The 18007-nt window shown below is 40.3% G+C and overlaps 1 protein-coding gene across 1 annotated transcript in view; it reads left to right on the top strand.

The window, feature by feature from the left end:
- The window catches only part of elp4 (elongator acetyltransferase complex subunit 4), a 53825-nt gene extending 36251 nt beyond the window's left edge, over positions 1 to 17574 (top strand). The window contains exon 10 of the mRNA XM_055037065.1: positions 16601 to 17574. Coding sequence (XP_054893040.1) covers positions 16601 to 16720 — 120 coding nt within the window. The 3' untranslated portion in view covers positions 16721 to 17574. The remainder of the gene's footprint in view (positions 1 to 16600) is intronic.
- Positions 17575 to 18007: the final 433 nt, after the last annotated feature.

Here is an 18007-nt window from a genome sequence, read left to right as displayed (position 1 = left end):
TAAATGCTGGTTCATAAACCAATAGATTTAACAACCAATCCAATATTGACCAGTCACATTGCTTCAGGATCAATCTGAAGGATAAATTAATTTAAATAGCTATTTAGCAGTTTTTTTGTTACTAATATAAGAAGCAAAGAGGTTTTTATGTATTTCAGTCATCTTTGAACAGGGAGGCAAACTCGTAAGAGTGCATTACTTAAGTCTGAAATCAGGCTGAAGTAATGCCAACAAAAAAAAATTGCATTTCTGTTCAGGCAGCTAAGTTACTTATTTTTCTTTCTTGGCTGGAGAAATATTCTGCATAAGCTCCAACAGGAGCTCTGTCTTCCTTGTGTCACTCTGACACAGGCAGGTTATCCTGGTTTCATTTGACACTGGCTTTTTGGATGTTTGAAATCTCCTCTATCTGGAAGTGAAACAAGGTGACACTGTTAAAGGTTATTACAAAGTGATCCTGAGCACAAGTGTATAGTGTGAATGAAAAACCGAATAAAATCTTGTAGAAACTTTACATAAAAGTCACAAAGTGTATGATGCAAATTAAAATATTTAGTGTGATCAAATCTTGCCACGTAATCACTCCTGGCTCCAACCCATCAGCGTCTTAGTTCACCGGTTATTTTGGCTACATCTAAAGGTCTAGTACGGACACTTTAGAGGTACCAAAAAAAAAAAAACACATTCAAATTAGGTGGCAAGTCAAATCTAACGTGTTTGACTGCACTACATCACACATTCAGATTGTCTTTGCTAGCAGCATCTGATCTTGTTACATGATATGTTTAAGTTATTCTGCACACTCCTTCATGATCCATTTCAAATGCCATAAAACAAAGTCAAGCCATTAAAGATAATATACCCATTATTAGTATGGAAATGAGAAATGTAATACCATAGAATACTGAAAGCTTGTCACTTGAGTGACAGTTAAAGACACTCCTGGTTCAGTGCGCTGTATTTAAGATATGTTTGATGTTTTTCAAACTCCATATTTGGCACATTATCCTCGGGTGGCGTCCCACACCTTGTTGGAATTTAAGACAGATTTCAATGAATATTACCATACTGTGGTGGCGCTTGCATTTAAGAGTACAGCTTCCTCATAACAGGGAGGTGTCGTCTGCTGACAGATCGCTGTCTGGATGAGAGAGCACAGCAGCATCCCACCTCATTACCGTAGCAGCACACTAACCGGGGGACCAACACACTGCTCGCTGTGATTAAGATGTAAATTTCCTCTAATTGGAATGTAAATTCATACATTTATATGAAGACGTCAGCTGTCAGATTGCAATATTGTTCCTTTTTTCTTGCTCTCCCTTGCTCCCCATCGGGGACTAGGTGCCTGTAATCTGTATCATACTCCCGCAGCCTGTCGTGGGATTTGCCGTTTGTTTAATGCTGGGCCCATTGTCCTGCATCCAGCCTGTCATTGTAGTGCTTCCCATTCATGTTTTTGTGTTTTGTTGCAGTCAGACTTGCTCGCGCTACCTGTGTTTGTTCCTGCACGCATGGCTGAGCCGTCAGGGCTTTGGGGATGGGGAGGAGACTTTGAGATGGGGCCGGGGTCATTTGGGTGGCCGTATTTTGTGTGTGCATCGATTACTTCTGCTGAATGTTCCTCAATGCAAATAAGTCTGCCACTTTGAGAGGAAGCACATGTATCTGAAGTAATTAATTTTACCCTTGAATGCCAGCTGTGGTGTTGGTGTGATGTGTTCCAAATTGAGCCTTCTTACTGAAAAAGGTGTTAATTTAGGGATTTGGCCAATGAAGTAAGTGTGTTCGCCAATGGATCCCCTGCCAATAAAAAATGGAATACGAAAGTCTTACTGTTGCTTATTGAAGATAGTGCTATTATGTGATGCCGTTTTAATATGTAACACTGTTCAAAATATTCAAAAATGTGTTTAAATAGAGCAGTCAAAAAATGTTTGATAAACCTTTGCAGAATGTTAATGAAATTAACCAGAGTGGCTTCTTAGAAGCAAAAAATTGAAAAACCGATGGTTTAAAACATTTTCCGCTTTTGTATATTGTCCTCTCACCAAAGCAAGTTGTTGTAAGCATTGTAATTTTCTAATTATACAATTCAGGTAACATATGCTAATATTAATATGAGTCAAGAAATGTAGGAAAGAATCCATCTGCTCCAGCCCTAGCAAAGATTTATACATTTAAAACATCTAAAATTATGACAAACACGATTGGACAAGGACCCACATTTATCTTTGTCTCATTGATTGTTAGTAACTAAAAAAAAAACTCAAGTTAACCATTGTAAAACCTGCATGAAAGGGAGGCATCACTAACTTCCTAGCAATAGTATATTTTTTGGGTTTGTGCAAATCTTTATAAGGGATTGCCAATAATTGTAGAGAACAATGTATTCAGTGAATAAATTAACCGTTGCAACATTTGTAAGTTGCATTTCTGTTTGCATGACTTCTATATAAAAGCTATGAACTTGTGCTTTTCCACTCAAACATAAATATAAAACATTTTTATTTGTGTACAAATATCTAGGCTGTTTGATGTATTTCTGGGCTGACATTTAGCTTTTTAGAATGCTAACTACCCTCTTAGAACAATAATCTGAATAGCCCGTTCTCCGAAATGTTCAAAAAAAGGCAAACTATTATACCTGTCACATGCAAGGATGTAAATTAAACTTTTTTATGCATTGCTTTTTGCAAAACAAAATGGCAAGAAATCAAAATCTTATTTTGTTTAAGATGTCCCAGACTTGGAAAACATTGCAATCAAGTTGTTAAATAAATAAAACATTTTCTATTGGGTTATAATCTGGTTTTTATGATGATTGGCATTATTACTATCTGCCTTTACAATTGTACAGTGGCCAAACAGGAAATCATGTTCCCATTATTAACCTTCACTCTTCCTCTAAATTTCTCTGATTACTTTTAAAGCACAGGAGTTGGAGAGTTTCCATGATTTCTTCCCATAAAGTTTTAGGAAGATTCTACCTGGAGTTGTAAATCCTGCACACTTAGCATGTTTTAGTAATTACAAACAAAAGCTAAATGATGCCTTATGTAGCATTATGTTTTTAATTGGTACAGACTGGGAAGTATTAGTGGATGTGTTGTTGCATTCCTCAGACAAAGTGTGTGAAATCTAGCAAGCTTTATCTTTGAGTTTTAATAAGGGAATCACCTGAAAATTTGCACCACAAAAAAGTATCACATATTAAAGTACACAAACACAAATAGTAGAATACAAAATCCCCATAGAAAATATTTGTTGCATGGTTTAGTGTGTGTTGTTGTATGGTTCAGCAAACTGAAAAATACAGTGACCTGTGTTGTATTAATCCCAGGAACAGAGGAAAAAAGTATATATACAAAAGACAAAGTAATTTGTACAAAGTCTTCACAGGCCTTACCTGTTTTGTTGTGTGTGACAGAACCTAAGTTTCCCATGCAGTTTGCTTCAAGTGAAGGGCTGAGGAATCCTGACTATGCTGCCACGGCATGTCAGTGCTACTCCACCCACCTGTGGCACCCGACCTGTGCAGAGTTCTCTATCAATTAGCCTTCCAACAGGAAGGAATCCTAATAAACCTGCTCCCTTCACTTCCATTCAATCCGTCAAGTTCTGATCATCACATCGAATCAACAGGGTGGAAAACTGACACGTTCCCAGCCGTTGTTTCAGTTAATCAGGAATCTGCCTCTGGTCTGGTAAACCAGTCTTACTTTGGTCATGTGGGTTATGTTCAAGTTGAGGATGTGCTCTGGCACTCTGCTGAGGGGAAATAATCTGCAAGTACAAACCAAGGCACGCACCCAACACATCAGACCAGATTCATACAGTCCCACCCATCACGTGATTTTTCAGGTGTTTTATGAAGAAGTTTTTCATATATTTACCAGACTCCACCAATCCTCCGTTCATCTATCCATCCATTCTTCTATCCTCTTATGCTTATTAAGCAGTCAGATCTATTGGTAACAGCTCCCACAGGGAAATCCAGATATCCCTTGGGAAAGGAAGGCACCCAGGAAGTGCAGCTTTGGTGGAATCCAGTAAAGCTCAACTTTGTGGAAGCTTTTTATTTTTGTATATTTTTAACAAATTTTGTACAAAGAACATCTTAAAGTACTGTCTCTGGCTTGTTTTCCACATGGCGGCAGATGTAAAAACCAGGCTTTGCTTACAAAAGTCAGAGCACTGATGGGGGAGAGGAAGGGTAGAACTGGGGCAGAGATGGAGACAAGCAGAGAAAGAGAGAGAGACCATTTTGTCCCCCAGGTATGACTGAGTCACTCATGCAGAAGGAACCCACATGGAGGGAAGTGCAGGGGCTATGAAGGATCTCTTGGCTTCCTCTCCTCATTTGTACCTCCCTTCCTAGAAAACACATCTGTCTTCCTTTCTCTGCCACAAACCTTTACAGGAACATCACCTTCGCACTCTGTCGCTAAAAATCTCTCCCCATTTACAACATAAAGTTTTCTTATTCAGTTTGCAATTGTTTGCATTTTTGTTTCATAGCACCTGCCATGGCCTTCTAAATAGCCTCCGTTTAGGAGGCCAAAAGAATTTGCATTCTTTTTAACCTGGGTTATTCGGACAAATCACACTTTCCATAACCCCAAGCGGTCCGTCTTGCATGTAAATATGTGTAAATATGTTGTAAGAGCGATCACCATTTTCGTCTGCAGCAGAGCTATCTCATGGCTGTGTGCATTAAAACAATTCAACTTTGCTCCTCCCCCGCCACAACAATAATTTGCGGATGTGTTGGGTGAAATTTAGCAAGAAATTATCATTTTCTGAATCACTTCACTCTGCTTGCTCTGTGTTTGTTTCATTCTTTCTCCTTCTCCTTTTCGTCTTTGAGCTCTTCAAAAGACTCAGAGCCCCCCTGCATGTTCTTCCTTTTGCTTCCTTTCTCTCTACTTCTTTTCTTCATCGTTATCCAGCAGCACTTTTCTGTGCGTACAAATGCTTTCTGAACAGCATCCTTTCTTCCCTTTCAGGCTAGATGTCATTGTTGCTGCCTGTGGGCTGGGTGTATTTATTTAGGGGTAATTGGTGTGTGGATGAGTGAGGTAATGAGGTGCATCCACACTTGGCTGCTCCCTTCCCTGAGAGGCCTGAGACAGAAGTAGCCTTGCTGGGCTCCGGCTTGAGAGGTACCACACTACTGCCTCCTCAATGCCAGCCAGAATGGCTCTTTCATACTCAGGTGGACAAACACAATCGCTGGGGCTGATACCTCAATGAGGCGTCTGCGGTTTGAAGTGCTGTGTACATGCGTGCACGTCTGCGTGTGCTGATGTGCTTGTGTTTGTGGGCGGGGAGTGAAAACAGTGCTCAGTCGTTTTCTTGTCTCTACCTCGAGTCCTTGTTTGTCTTGCAGCCAGTGTTTGCAGAAGTGATTCTCCCTGCGTGTTTGTGAGTGCATGTATATCAGACCCAGTGGCTGTTCAAAGGAACTCAAGGAGGACCTTTGGTTCCCATAGCCTCCTGCCAGCCCTAGACTGCCGCCGATATCCTGCAGTGTTACCTAATGATGTCACTTACACCTCCCTTATCCGTCTGCGTGTGTGTGGCAGGAACCGTCTGATGCTTCAGCCTTCACATGCCATTTGCTGCCTTATACCCTGTGAAATTCAATTGCACAGCTCTGCTGTAGCCAAAGAAGGGGGAACTCCATGGCTCTTTCTCCCTCACTTCTTCATTTCTCATATTTTCAGACTGTGTCATTTGGTTCTTTGAACGCTCAGTTGCCACTTCTTTATGCCAGTCTTTGAATGAAGCGTAAAAGTTTTAAACAGGAAGACTCGCATGTGTGTGGTTGACTACAGGTGTTCTGTAGATAATATGACGCGTACATTGTCTTGTTGTTATTATCAGGGGTAATTGGTGTGGACCTGCCAGCCTTTGATAGACACACAATTACTGTATGTGATGCATAAGTGGACTCATTTTGGGCCAGGATTTGGAGTTGCTAATGGTGCATTATTCAGCTTTTGGTCTGTCCCCAAATGTGCCGGGCCAAATCAAACACGCCGCTGCAGGGTAATTGAGGCCCACTCCGAACCCCCTGCAGTGAGCAAGGCAGAACTGTAATCCCCTGACAACTCTGACTTGGCCCCAATCTGGCAGGCCGCCCATTTCCCAGCAAAATGCCCAACTTGAAGGAAGAAGCTGATGGTAACATTTGAACTGCTTTCTCGTTTTGTTATTCTGTACATGTCATCAATGTTCTGTATCCATCTTTGTCCTTACAATTTCTTTTACTCCTCCACTTTACAATTAAGCACTAAATATAGAAAATATAGTTTTTCTCATTCATTTAATCATCTGTTCATTCAATATGTTGCATTTTTAATTAGTTCTACACATTGGAAATGTGTTGCAAATTGCATTACAAATACAAATATTTGCCAAATCCCTGCAACAAAATAAAGCAATGACTAGAGGTTACGTTTTATAATTTCTTCAATTAACATTGTTTTCACATTAAAAACTTTTGCCAACTCTAGAAGATTTTTAATAGAAAATATCTCTCTAATTCAGAACCTTCAGTCTTTATATTAAAATGACGAAACATTTCTGTGCATCAAATCAGTTTACAATGTCTCACCCAACATTGATGAGACAGAAGCCAGTTTGAAACACACAGACTGTGAAAATCATAAAAAGTCTGGCTCAATCTTGATTTTTATAAATTTGTAAGTCGATTAAATGTTTAGAATTGTTTTATAATTTTTTTTTTCCCACATTCGCAAATGAAAACTTCCTGTTATGGGAAATCTCTTTGCTATTCACATTAGGCTTGTGCTGTTTAAAGGTGAATTATTGCTATGTTTGTGTGATTCCAGTTTATTTAAACATTCTCCACAGTTTTACCTCTTAAAAGGGTCACAATCAAGGTACACTATGCATTTAGTGCAGGCTCTCTGATTTTTGACATTAGCGTTCATTCTCCCCAGGCCCTGGCTCACTGTTTTAATAGCTTTCGTAATGCTTCACAATTAACACTCAGCCAGCGCTCTGTGTTAGGTAATGGCTGGTGTGTTTCAGGCTAAATTAGAAAACACAAAGAATTCCCCATCACCCCCGATTGCTCCGAGGACCTAGGGGTTATGCAGGAAATGGAAGGTGGTGAATTTTTTGACAGGGCAGCCGAGGTGATGTCTCATTCCCTCTGACATCGAACACCCTAAAGGTGGCTTTGCCAACAGTCTGCCCAGGAAGCACCTCACCTAGCTGTGGCTAAATTTACACAACCACCTGCCCACAGGGATTGTACTGGAGAGCAACACAGAGGTGGAGGTGGTGGAGAGGGAAGGGAGGGTAAATGTGGTGGAGAGAGAGAAATATATTTACAGGGTGACTTTGAATGCTCTTTGCTATTTGTGTACAGAATGCAAAACTAGTGCTCGACTTTTACAGGAAAAGTTTAGTGCATATCGGTTTATTTTTGCTTTACAATACAGTTTTTTTTTTCTGTTTGCACATTTCCTCCATAATCACATACAATGGCATCATAATGTGCCATTTATTTTTCTTGTAATGCTAATTTTTTTAAATACCTTTTCAAATGTCACTTTGCAACGTTAAAATGTTGAATCTCATTTTGGAAGGTTTCTCGTGTTTTCTGTGCTCCCATACACAAACGTAGACGCACACATGCTTGCATTAATACTACATTTGAGTGGAAAGTACCTCATTAAGTTTAGCACAAAACCTGAAAACTTATACTTTTTTTAATTCCACTATGCTTTTAGTTATTTGGTGATATTATTATTATTATTATTATTATTATTATTATTATTATTATTATTATTATTATTATAAATTTTTTTGTTTAACCAAATGAATTTTGAAATATTTTTTGGCAATAACTGAAAAGGACACAAAGTTATTATATTGGTATCTTGACAATATTCCATCTAAACCTCTGTTCAAGAAATGACATATTGAATTTATTTTGAAGGTCAAATAAAAATCAATTTATAAACTGTCATTGGTTAATTTAAGGGTCACCATCATGTTTTTGCTGAAATGTGCTTATTTAAGGTATTTTTAAAATTAAACTAGATTATGTAGATTTTTCATCTAGTTTATGAAAAATCTACATAAGGCATTATTGCATTTTAGTTTTAGCTAAAGCAACAAAAATGACTTCAGTTGCAATGGAAAAACAAAACCAGGTACCCAAGGAGAATACAAAAGACGGCACAGAAGTCTACCCATCTGTCCTTCCATACATACATACATACCCAATTTAACTATTTAAACATAATAAATATGTATATTCCCATGAAGACTGCAAATATTGAAATCTCTAAGATACATGTCTCGCGGACAGACACCCGTATAGGTCAGTAACAATTCTTGATGCGCCTCAGTGGCAGACTTCAGGCCGTTTGCCTGTGGGCTGATGAGAAGTGAATGGCCTTTGAGGCTGTAGGCTGGCCTATGTGTGGCCCGGCTGGTCCAAGTCAGCAGTAATGACTGGCTTTGGCCAGCATGCCTGTTAATGTGAATGAGGTTACTCTGGGCAACACCTTTTCAGCTGGGTCCTATGAAGTCCCAAGTATGGTGGTCTTTGTCCGCACAAGGGCCTTCCCTTTAGCAAAAGGGCTTCTTTTTTTGTGAAGACTATCAACTAGTGATGGATTATTCCCAACCCCCTTTATTCATCCTTGCAGACTTAGAGACACTGATGCACAAAAGTAGACGCACACCTTCTGTGACAGCAAAACTATTGCGACATCAGTTAAATTTTAGCGAGGAAGATGCAAGTCTTATGAATTTATAACCGCACCTACCTTGAAATGTTTTATTGCCATTTTATGTAAATTTGGATATCTGCTTAGAAATGTACCTGATTCCTTCTATTTATATATTTTTTTTATTTTTGCCATCTCTTTTGTATAAAGCTTTTACTACATTTGAGCCAATACCGATGCATTCCTAACTCATGTAAATAATTGCTTTTCTCATCTTAATCTACGTACATTTCATGTTGTCAAACATATGAAGAAGAACGTTGGTTTTCATTTTCGGCATGGGGACAATCTGGAATGCAGTCGTGTTTTTCTTGTTACTTGCGGTGCAGTACTACCCTGTGCAAGATGGAAGTTAAAAAGGTATTATTTGAAACATATTTGTGGTGACAGTTTTAAAATTGTCATTGAGGACACTGGGAGCCTTTTACACAGCGCACGTTGTGCTGCCGTCTTATTCCTGCCTCATCTCATTCTGTGCTGGTCTCCTACTTGCACAACAGACTTCCTCTGTGAGAGTCGCTCCATCCTCCCACCCTTCCCAAGCGGTCAGCCACTTACCCAGCCCGACACAATAACCTCCAGACGACCTTTCGCTTTGCCAAATGTTATGCCTGTAAACTGTGTGAACTCTATCACAGGACAAATGATGGGTGAAAAATGGGACTTTCTACTGGAGCTAAGGCTGGGTTTAGGAAATCCTCAACATACAAGACGGCATTGTGCACTCATGTTGTAAATACCGCTGTGTGACACACGCATAGGAGAGTGGCAATGGGTGTGCGTCTGTTTTTTTTTTTTTTTTTTTGGTGTGGGGGGGTTTACAAGAGTGTGTGCGCTGTAGACTGAATACAGAAGAAAAGTTGAATAATGCATGAAAAAGGTATTCTTGGTTATGTTCTTGCTTTTTTGTGACCGTAATAGTGGCAGAACACGTCAGCAGAAGGTATCTCAAAGGAATATTTTAACTTTTAGGGTAACAGTTCAGAAAATAATGCACTCTGAAACCGCAGCATGTATTGCTATGCTTTTGGTGTATAATGTGCATTACATATTAGAAAAGTAATTATTTTGCCATGTCGTACCCATCTTTTTAGGTTTGAAAGATGGCTGTCTTCCAAGTAATTCTTCACACTGAGAAGGCAGCAGTTTCATAGTCACTTCGGAGACAATTATTAACAAACCATAATGTGAAGATGTTTTCTGCAATCTATATAGAGAAATCCACTAAATGAAGATAAATCTGTCTGCAGGCTACTCTGTAGTTGTGGTATAATCAGAGATCATAATTTGTCATATTTTGCTGGAATATTCTCATCTGTATGAGAATAAGAATAACAAGAAATGGAAATATTAAAAACTTTAAAAAATAATACAAATAGATTAATATGTGTATGAGATTTAAGATTTTTTATTAAATGCTTGTATATGAAAAGAGGAAAACATATAATTGCTAGGTATATTGGTGCCAGACAGTTTAAGGCTACAGAATGGAGCAATGGATGAACCAATGCATGGCAATAAAAGGGCATTACAAATTGGCAAAGTAAAATATCACCAAAACCTAAGCTAGCAACTCTAGGTTTAAATATGAAACCGAGCAAAATTGCAATTAACCCTGCAAAGCAGCAAATCAGTTTATTTATTTCATAAATGACCCTCAGGCTGTAGATCAGCTATAAGTGTGATTTTTGTAGCACAGCATCTGCAAAACTGTAAAAAACCTTTTACAAAGTGTCAGCGGTGCCTTAACCTGAGGACGTTTGTAACAGAGTCATGGTCTGAGGGGCGAAATGTGTTTGAGGGGTGGAGGGCACAAAAGGTCCCCCAGACATGCTGTCATAACCCGTGCGGCCGTGCTCTTTGCTATGGGCCTATCTCTAGTGAAGGCAGCACTTAGATATGTTTGTACTCTACGCCCTCTACCCCACTCCCTTTTCTCCCTAGGCGCCATGTCACCCCAGGGGGGCAAACCAGCACTCCATGGCTGTGCCCACATCCAGAATGCCAACTAACCGCCCTCCTATGAGGGTCAGCGTGCCCCCCACCCTTCAACGCCCACGGTCTGTACCAACACCGCCCTGCAAAAAGAAACAAAACAGAACTGAAAAGAGACAAAATGGCCCCACGCTGCAGTTTCCTGTCAAGGCGCTTGACAGGACCAAGCCGAGGACCCCAGAGGAGGGTTTTGTTGAAGACACTGATGGCTGAGATAACAAGTCAAGTTGTTGTATTACAGTGCAGTTACACTTTGGCCCTCGTTTGTCCATTTGTTATTCAGAAACAACCCAGATCTTGCCTATTCCCATGCGTGTCATGTTTAGTAACGTGACAGATAATATCAAATGCTGCATTTTATCAGCCTGTGGAGCGTGAAGGGTAAGTGAGGAGCTACCTAATAAAGGCAACACGAACAGACATTCCATTAGGTATTAAAAAAAACTTTGAAATATTGTCAGCTAATCAATTTCCTGTTTGGACATGCTCCCTTCTAATGAAATTCAGCCACTTATTAGTCCCTTCCCCTTCATTCTCTGTTTGGGAATATAATTACACCCAAAATGCTTACTCATCCCTCTGCCTGCCTGCTGCCTACTCTGTCAGATTCATTAGGCCGTGAAGCGGAAGAGATGAGGAGCCTGTGTCTGTATCTGTCTATCTGTCAGTCCGCCTGACTGTCTGTGTGCCCTGCCTCTCAGATTATCCTGGATCAGGCGGCAGGTGACCTGGTGGGCAGGTGACTATCACCACATTACCAAAGACAAATATTAGAAGAGCTGCAGCGCAGTTTCGTGCAATTCTTCCTTCAACTCAAACAGCAAAACATTTAAAGTGCTTCCACTGTATTTGAAGCATACAATACAAACAGCTCTCCTGGGAAAATGTTAGAAATAACTTAACGAAAAACGCTTAAATAAATGATGAGAGGTGAATTGCAGAAAGAACGTTTAAACTGAAGTGTGAATTAGAAAGACCTTTCGAATAAACAGGTTTTTTCTCTGGCTGCAGCTGAGGGTCGTGTTTCACTCTTTGTTGCCACAAAGAGTTTTTCTGAGTCTTTGTTCAGTGCAGGTGGGTTAGAATTACTACAGAGAAGTGATGGGATTTGTCCAAAGTTTTGGGGGTTTTTTTTCAACCAGGGTAGCAGAAGTATCTTCTGAATTTGCCAGCATAAATTCAATGATAGTTTGTGTCTTAAATAAACAATCACATTACCTCATTATGTTGTGTGTCACAGTGGATGAGACGCCGATGTGGGTCTCTATAGATTCAGCAAATGATTTCCCACACAATGCAGTGTAACTTTAGAGGTGTGAGGAGATTATGGTTCTGTGGAGGTGATTTAGCTGGTTTAGCGGATGAACAGAGAGGCAAGTCTGGGAAATATCTACCCAGTTTTTAGCCATGAAACGTTCTGCTGCTGTTTTGACCCTTAGCTGGTTGTAGAAATGGGGCTTGAAATAGAGGACGCTGGCCCAATGTCAGGGTCAGACATATTAGTTTACAGTAGCTGCGCTGCAGCTGTGCCACTCAGGGAAGCAGAAATGGCAAAATCAAGCTGCTTAGGATTCTGTACTTTGTGTCGCTCTACATCAGGGCAGCATCAGGCGTTTCTCTTTTTATTTATCGCACCTTAGAGCCAAACTGCTTACCCACGATTTCTAGTGTAAATCTACCAACTCTTTTGTCACTCACTCAGTGGAGCTTATGGAAATAGTGTATGCATCTCAGCAGGGATTGTGTTAGTGGCATTGAAGGTAAATGTGTCACTTCCATGTGCATGTTCCACCCACGGCTAATCTGATTGGAACAGCCACGGCGGTGGTCATGTGTTCCAACAAGGTGTTGGGTTTCCCATACTTCTAAGCTGTACAGTGACACAGGCCATTTGAAAGTGTGGCCAAAACTCCATGGAAGAAATGACTCGTTAAATTAGCACCTAATACTCCATTCATTAGCAGCCAGTTAGCATCAGAGGAATGCCTTTGATGGTGTTGAGTTTTATTCTCCTTTGAAGCTCCATGTTGGAAAAATAGCTGAATATTATACCTTCGTTGCCCCATAAGTCGTGCATAATTAAAAACAAAGCTATATCAAAAACCAGCATAATGATTTGTTGTATGTACCAAATGATTATGCTTGATGCTCTTAAAGTATTGCATGTTGTAGATATCAGTAACCCTCTTAGGCTAAGCTAGTCTGTGGGCCGGCCCTCGAGGCTCATATGAAGTGCTTAGCGCTCGTTTGGAGCTTTGTCGCCCCTCGCCCTGTTGCCAGCATGGCTCGAACCCCTCTGGCCGGGAGCAGAGCTGAAATACCCCTGACCACCGCCGGTGAGGCAGCAGTGACATCACATACACAATCACACTAAGATTGTGGCACACATCCATTTTCACATTCTCTTCCCCCACCCCACCCATGCTTTCAATCAATGCAGCACAACCAGTGGTCCTTATTCCCGCCGTCCACTCCCATCTGACACCCACCATCGCCCCGCCACCACCCCCAACTCATTTTTTCTCTCCCTTCTTTCTCCACCCTCACTAAGGTTGCCAGGCAGCAGAGAAAAGATCTCACACAAACATCCACCCCGCTATGCCTCTGAGGGTTTTCCGGATGTCCTTGTTTACATCATGGAGCGTGCAAGTCACAGGAAAGCCGACTTAGAGTCTCTAACCAAAGTCTTTCTGAGCCTTTTGCTGAACCCCATTCATCTATGTCTTTTGGATCTATATCTTTTGGAATGTGGAGTTCTGTTAGAAATGCTTCCAGGTTTTGGTATTAACATCTTAACACGATGATGCTAATTTGTTCATGTTCCCTGGTGTTGAAATTCATGCACCTGGATTGGAAGGGAGTGTAAAATAAGTTCTCATATCTCTGATAATAATAACATCGGCTGCCAGTGATGTATGTGATGGTTTTTGACTGTAGCAAGGCTCCCTGTTCCCTCAGTGTGCCAAACCGATCGATTGGTTTTGTCTGCTCCTCCCTCCAACTTTGATGTTGCCATTGATTGTTCCCCTCTGCCCCTGAACTCAAAGGTTAGAGGAGCGGAGCTTCACTTCTGGATTGGTTTGACCTTCCCTCTGCACATGCTCAGTGGGTTCTCAAAGCCCAGAGCCAAAGAGAGGCAGGCCCGTGGCAGAGAGACAGCAGTGTTTTTTTTCTTTATTTATTTTTTAACTCACCCAGTGAGGGTGATGTATATGTGATTGATTTTTTTTTTTTCCCCCCATTCCTCTCTGTGCCATGTTTCTGCTGCAGTGCACTAAGCAGGACTGAGTCCAGGCTTGATCAATGCATTGTTTTTCTTTTTCAATCACACTCGAGTGAGCTGAAGACACGAAAGGTTACCCAGGTGAGGGTTGGCAGGGATAGAAGCAAAGCAGGGCTTCCAGATGACTCCATAGACGTTTGTGCGCATTTGGAATGAAGTTGATGGGAAGATCATAGTCAAACTTTGTCTTTGTAAGATCTTCATATTTTTTGGCTTACACTTGTTGCCTTTTCCTTGAGATAAATTACAGGTTGTCTCCAAATCTCTGAGCTACTTTGGCAAAAAATATACATTATCTTATTCCATCTGCTAACCCTACAAAACATTTCTCAAAAAAAACAAAACCCAAATTAAACCCCTCTCTTTGCTTATACAGCTCTGGAACAAAATAAGAGATCACTTAAAATAATCAGTGTATCTTATTTTACTTTTTATAGCTATATGTTTGAGTTAAATGAACATTTCACTCAGTAGTTCACAATTTATTCAATGAACTACTGACAAAAATATCCAAAATTCAAAGAATTTTTTTTATTTTTGTGCAGAAAATGAGAAATTGTCAAAATAAAGAAAGATGCAGTGCTTTCAGACCTCAAATAATGAAAAGAAGACAAATTTATATTAATTTACAGACAACAACACTAATGTTTCAACTCAGGAAGAGTTCAGAAATCAATATTTGGTTGAATAACCAGGAGGTTTTTAGTGGGCTCAATGCAGAGCGCTGGTCTCTAGAGAGTTTTAATTTCAAGTCCAAATGAACTTTCGTTATTAAACAGAAAAGTAAATAATATTTTTGGTAAATTTGTATATAATGTAAACATACATTATGTCTTGAGGAATTTGCATTTATTCTAAGAAACTCAATTTTAGTTTCACGAGTTCGAGGTTTTTCATGGAGACCTGATCCAAATTTGTCCCTGATGCCACAAAAGCAAATAAATAAATAACTCCACTCTTAAAATAATTAAGGCTAATTTCAGCATTGTATAATTATTTGTGGTAATAATAAGATGCAAACAAAATCATAATAATTATATTTTACTCAAATCTCCAGAAAACTTATAAAAGTTAAAGAAAAATGTGTAAAAATTTGAGTATGGAAGCGATGTGTCAGAGTATATATGGGTGAACTCCAAGTGTTTGGTCTTTGTATACTTTAATCCAAGCTGCCTATTGCTCAGTGTATTTTTTTCTTCATCCATCTGTCATAGCTTCATCAGATCCTCAAGCTGAAAGGATTGTTACCCTTTATATAAAATTACCTTTTAGGAGTTCAACTACCTTTCTGGACAACTCAGAGGCATTACAGAAGTTAAGTTCACACCGAATCACACAAAGATGACAGCTTGTCTTTTTTTTTTCCCCAAAACATGCTGTAGTTTAAGAAAAGCAACATTTGAGCATCTCTAAATTGTTTAATGTCATCACTAGGAACTCAGGCCTTCTTATCAGACAACAGCATCAGTGATAGTACAACAAACTCAGGTGTTTCCAAAAGCAAAACTGAATAGTGGGTGGAAGTTGCATACCCTAAAGGGGTGAAGAACATTACGTGGTTGTGATTTATCTCTTAGTAAAACTCTTCTACACCCTGTACCCAAACACCTAGTCGTTTAGAATAAAGATAAGAGTCTTTGGGAGTGGAAGGGCTCTCCTGTAAAGCTGGATGTCTGGAGGGGATGCGGATGTGGCGGGCAGGGAAGCTTTAGCTGATTGGGATTGGGTGGGAGAGAGCGCAGGCTTTGACCAGAGGGTTTCAGATGTCATAGCAGATTCTTTCAGGGCAAATTACAGGGTTTAACCTCTCTTGTCCCAAAGAATGGCAGCGTTCTGATTTAACTTCCTTGACAGACACTCGAGCAACGTGCTACTCAACACCATTGTCGGGGGAGGGGCGGGTACGAGAGGGGCACACTTGACTTGGAAGATACTTCACCTCCTTTCAGGCATTCAAGGGCCCTTCAGGACTCTGTTCGCTGTGGTCCGTTGACAGCCTTTCTACTTCATTCTGGTGAGAGCTTGGACGTGTGGCCCTTCCACTGTATGCTTTAAATAAGTGTACCTCCTCAACCCCCTGATGTTATTAACTAAAGAAAACCTGTTGCCTGATTGTAACTTTGGCATGATCTCAACAGAATTATCCGTTTTAAATACAAAGCAAACATTACCAGCACAAAAAAGCCATCTGGGTTTTTATCAGATGAGTCCTTTAATGCCAGATTACACATTTCTCCTGTCTCTCCTGTTTTTTACTGTTTATCTTTTTTTGTTCTATAAAATCTGACACACTGGTACACATCCAGTTTTATGGCTGTGAGGTGTAACAGACCTAAAGCTCTCTGAAGCATTTAGCAGCAAGGTAGCAGATTTCCTCAATGCTGCCAGTGTTAAAGGAAGTGCTGAAGCATCTAATGCAATTTCAACCCAACATGGCTCTCTGTGAATAAGCACCACTGGAGTGTACCACCTACTGTATGCTGATCTACTGTACTGCTACTGTTTTTGCTCTAACGCTCCGTTTCTCCCTGCATCTCTCTCCCAGCGACTGCATTTGCCTCCGGACTTGTCCGAGACGGTGAGTCGTGTCAGCAGGGGGGAGCCTGTCGGAGTGGCTTCTGCCTGTGGCTCCGGCGCTTCCGGCACCAAAAACCTGGATTTCTGACAGGAAACCAGAGACTGAATCACTGTTGCCGTTGCCCTCTTTGCTGCAGCAACCAGGGTGTTGCCTCATTCAGGTGATGTCAACTGCGATGAAGCAGCCAGCCGTTACCACATGCCAACCAGGCCAGTCAGAGGTGAAGATCTGAACGTCCACAACACCTCTGCTCATAGCGAACACATTTATTGTTTGCATTTAATCTTTTTACGCAAATGTATTAAGTTGTCATGATTTTGTCCGCACGTTAAATAGTAATCATCTAGAATGTCATAAAAAATTCCAGTACAAGACAAAGTTTGTTTCTTTTTACTTTTGTTTCACACAAAAGCTTGTCTCTGCCGCCAGTGTAATCATGAAATATTTTACAGCCTTTACAGATTCTCCTTCTTGGGAAACATTGAATAATGTATCTTTGTTCTTGGCTTTCTTTACAAACAAGAGGCATCTGCTGTGCTGTTCCACCATTTAAATCAGTCTGCAGATACAACCTATGTTCTGGGATAGTGCAATGTGCTCTTGTGAAATTAATTAAAGAAGAGAACAAGCGTACAAAACCCAACACGGTCTCTCTGTTGAATCTTGGTTCAACTCTGAGGAGCGTCCTGAATGGCAGCGCTCTGGTCTGCCTGACTGGTTTCAGCTTTATATAGAAATGCTCCAGTTTAATCCACAGAGACATTGCTGGTGAGCGGCATCTACCTCCACTCAGCAGAGCTGAAACAATAGGAATGTGGGCAGAGGGGGCGCAGGCTTCACACCTAGTGTGCTGTGTTTGATGGATGAGCTGCTTTGAAGATCAAATTAGGTCAAACTGTTACATACAATTTAAAAAAAAATCTATTAAACATGAAAAATTCTATGTTTTATGTTTGTTTTCTTTTGTTGGAAGCTGATACCACTTTGAATCTTTTTACCTGTTGAAACTTGGTAGGATGGGTGACAGTTTGCAACATGTGTTCAGAGCAGCTTGTGGGACACACAGGTCACTTTTATGGAACTTCTTAATATTTTGGTAATTACACATGAAGAACTGGGATGGACTGGCGACCTGTCCAGAACGTACCCCACCTCACGCCTGGTGAACCCTGGAGACCCCCACCAGGAATAAGCGTGTAAGATAATGAATGGATGGATGAACATATAATGGATACACATTAAAAGTTAATTTCAGGAGAATAATTGATTAATTAATATTTTTATAATGTTTTTATGTTTGACCTGGAAACATTCTGTGCTGGTTTGCTGTTCTTTGATTTTCAGATTATCAACAAACATCATTTGGGTTTTATC

Source organism: Poeciliopsis prolifica, unplaced genomic scaffold, assembly GCF_027474105.1.
Source record: "Poeciliopsis prolifica strain line A6 unplaced genomic scaffold, Auburn_PproV2 SCAFFOLD011, whole genome shotgun sequence".
Lineage (NCBI taxonomy): Eukaryota > Metazoa > Chordata > Actinopteri > Cyprinodontiformes > Poeciliidae > Poeciliopsis > Poeciliopsis prolifica.
The sequence above is the reverse complement of the archived record's forward strand: the minus strand, read 5'-3'. Positions and strand labels throughout refer to the sequence as shown.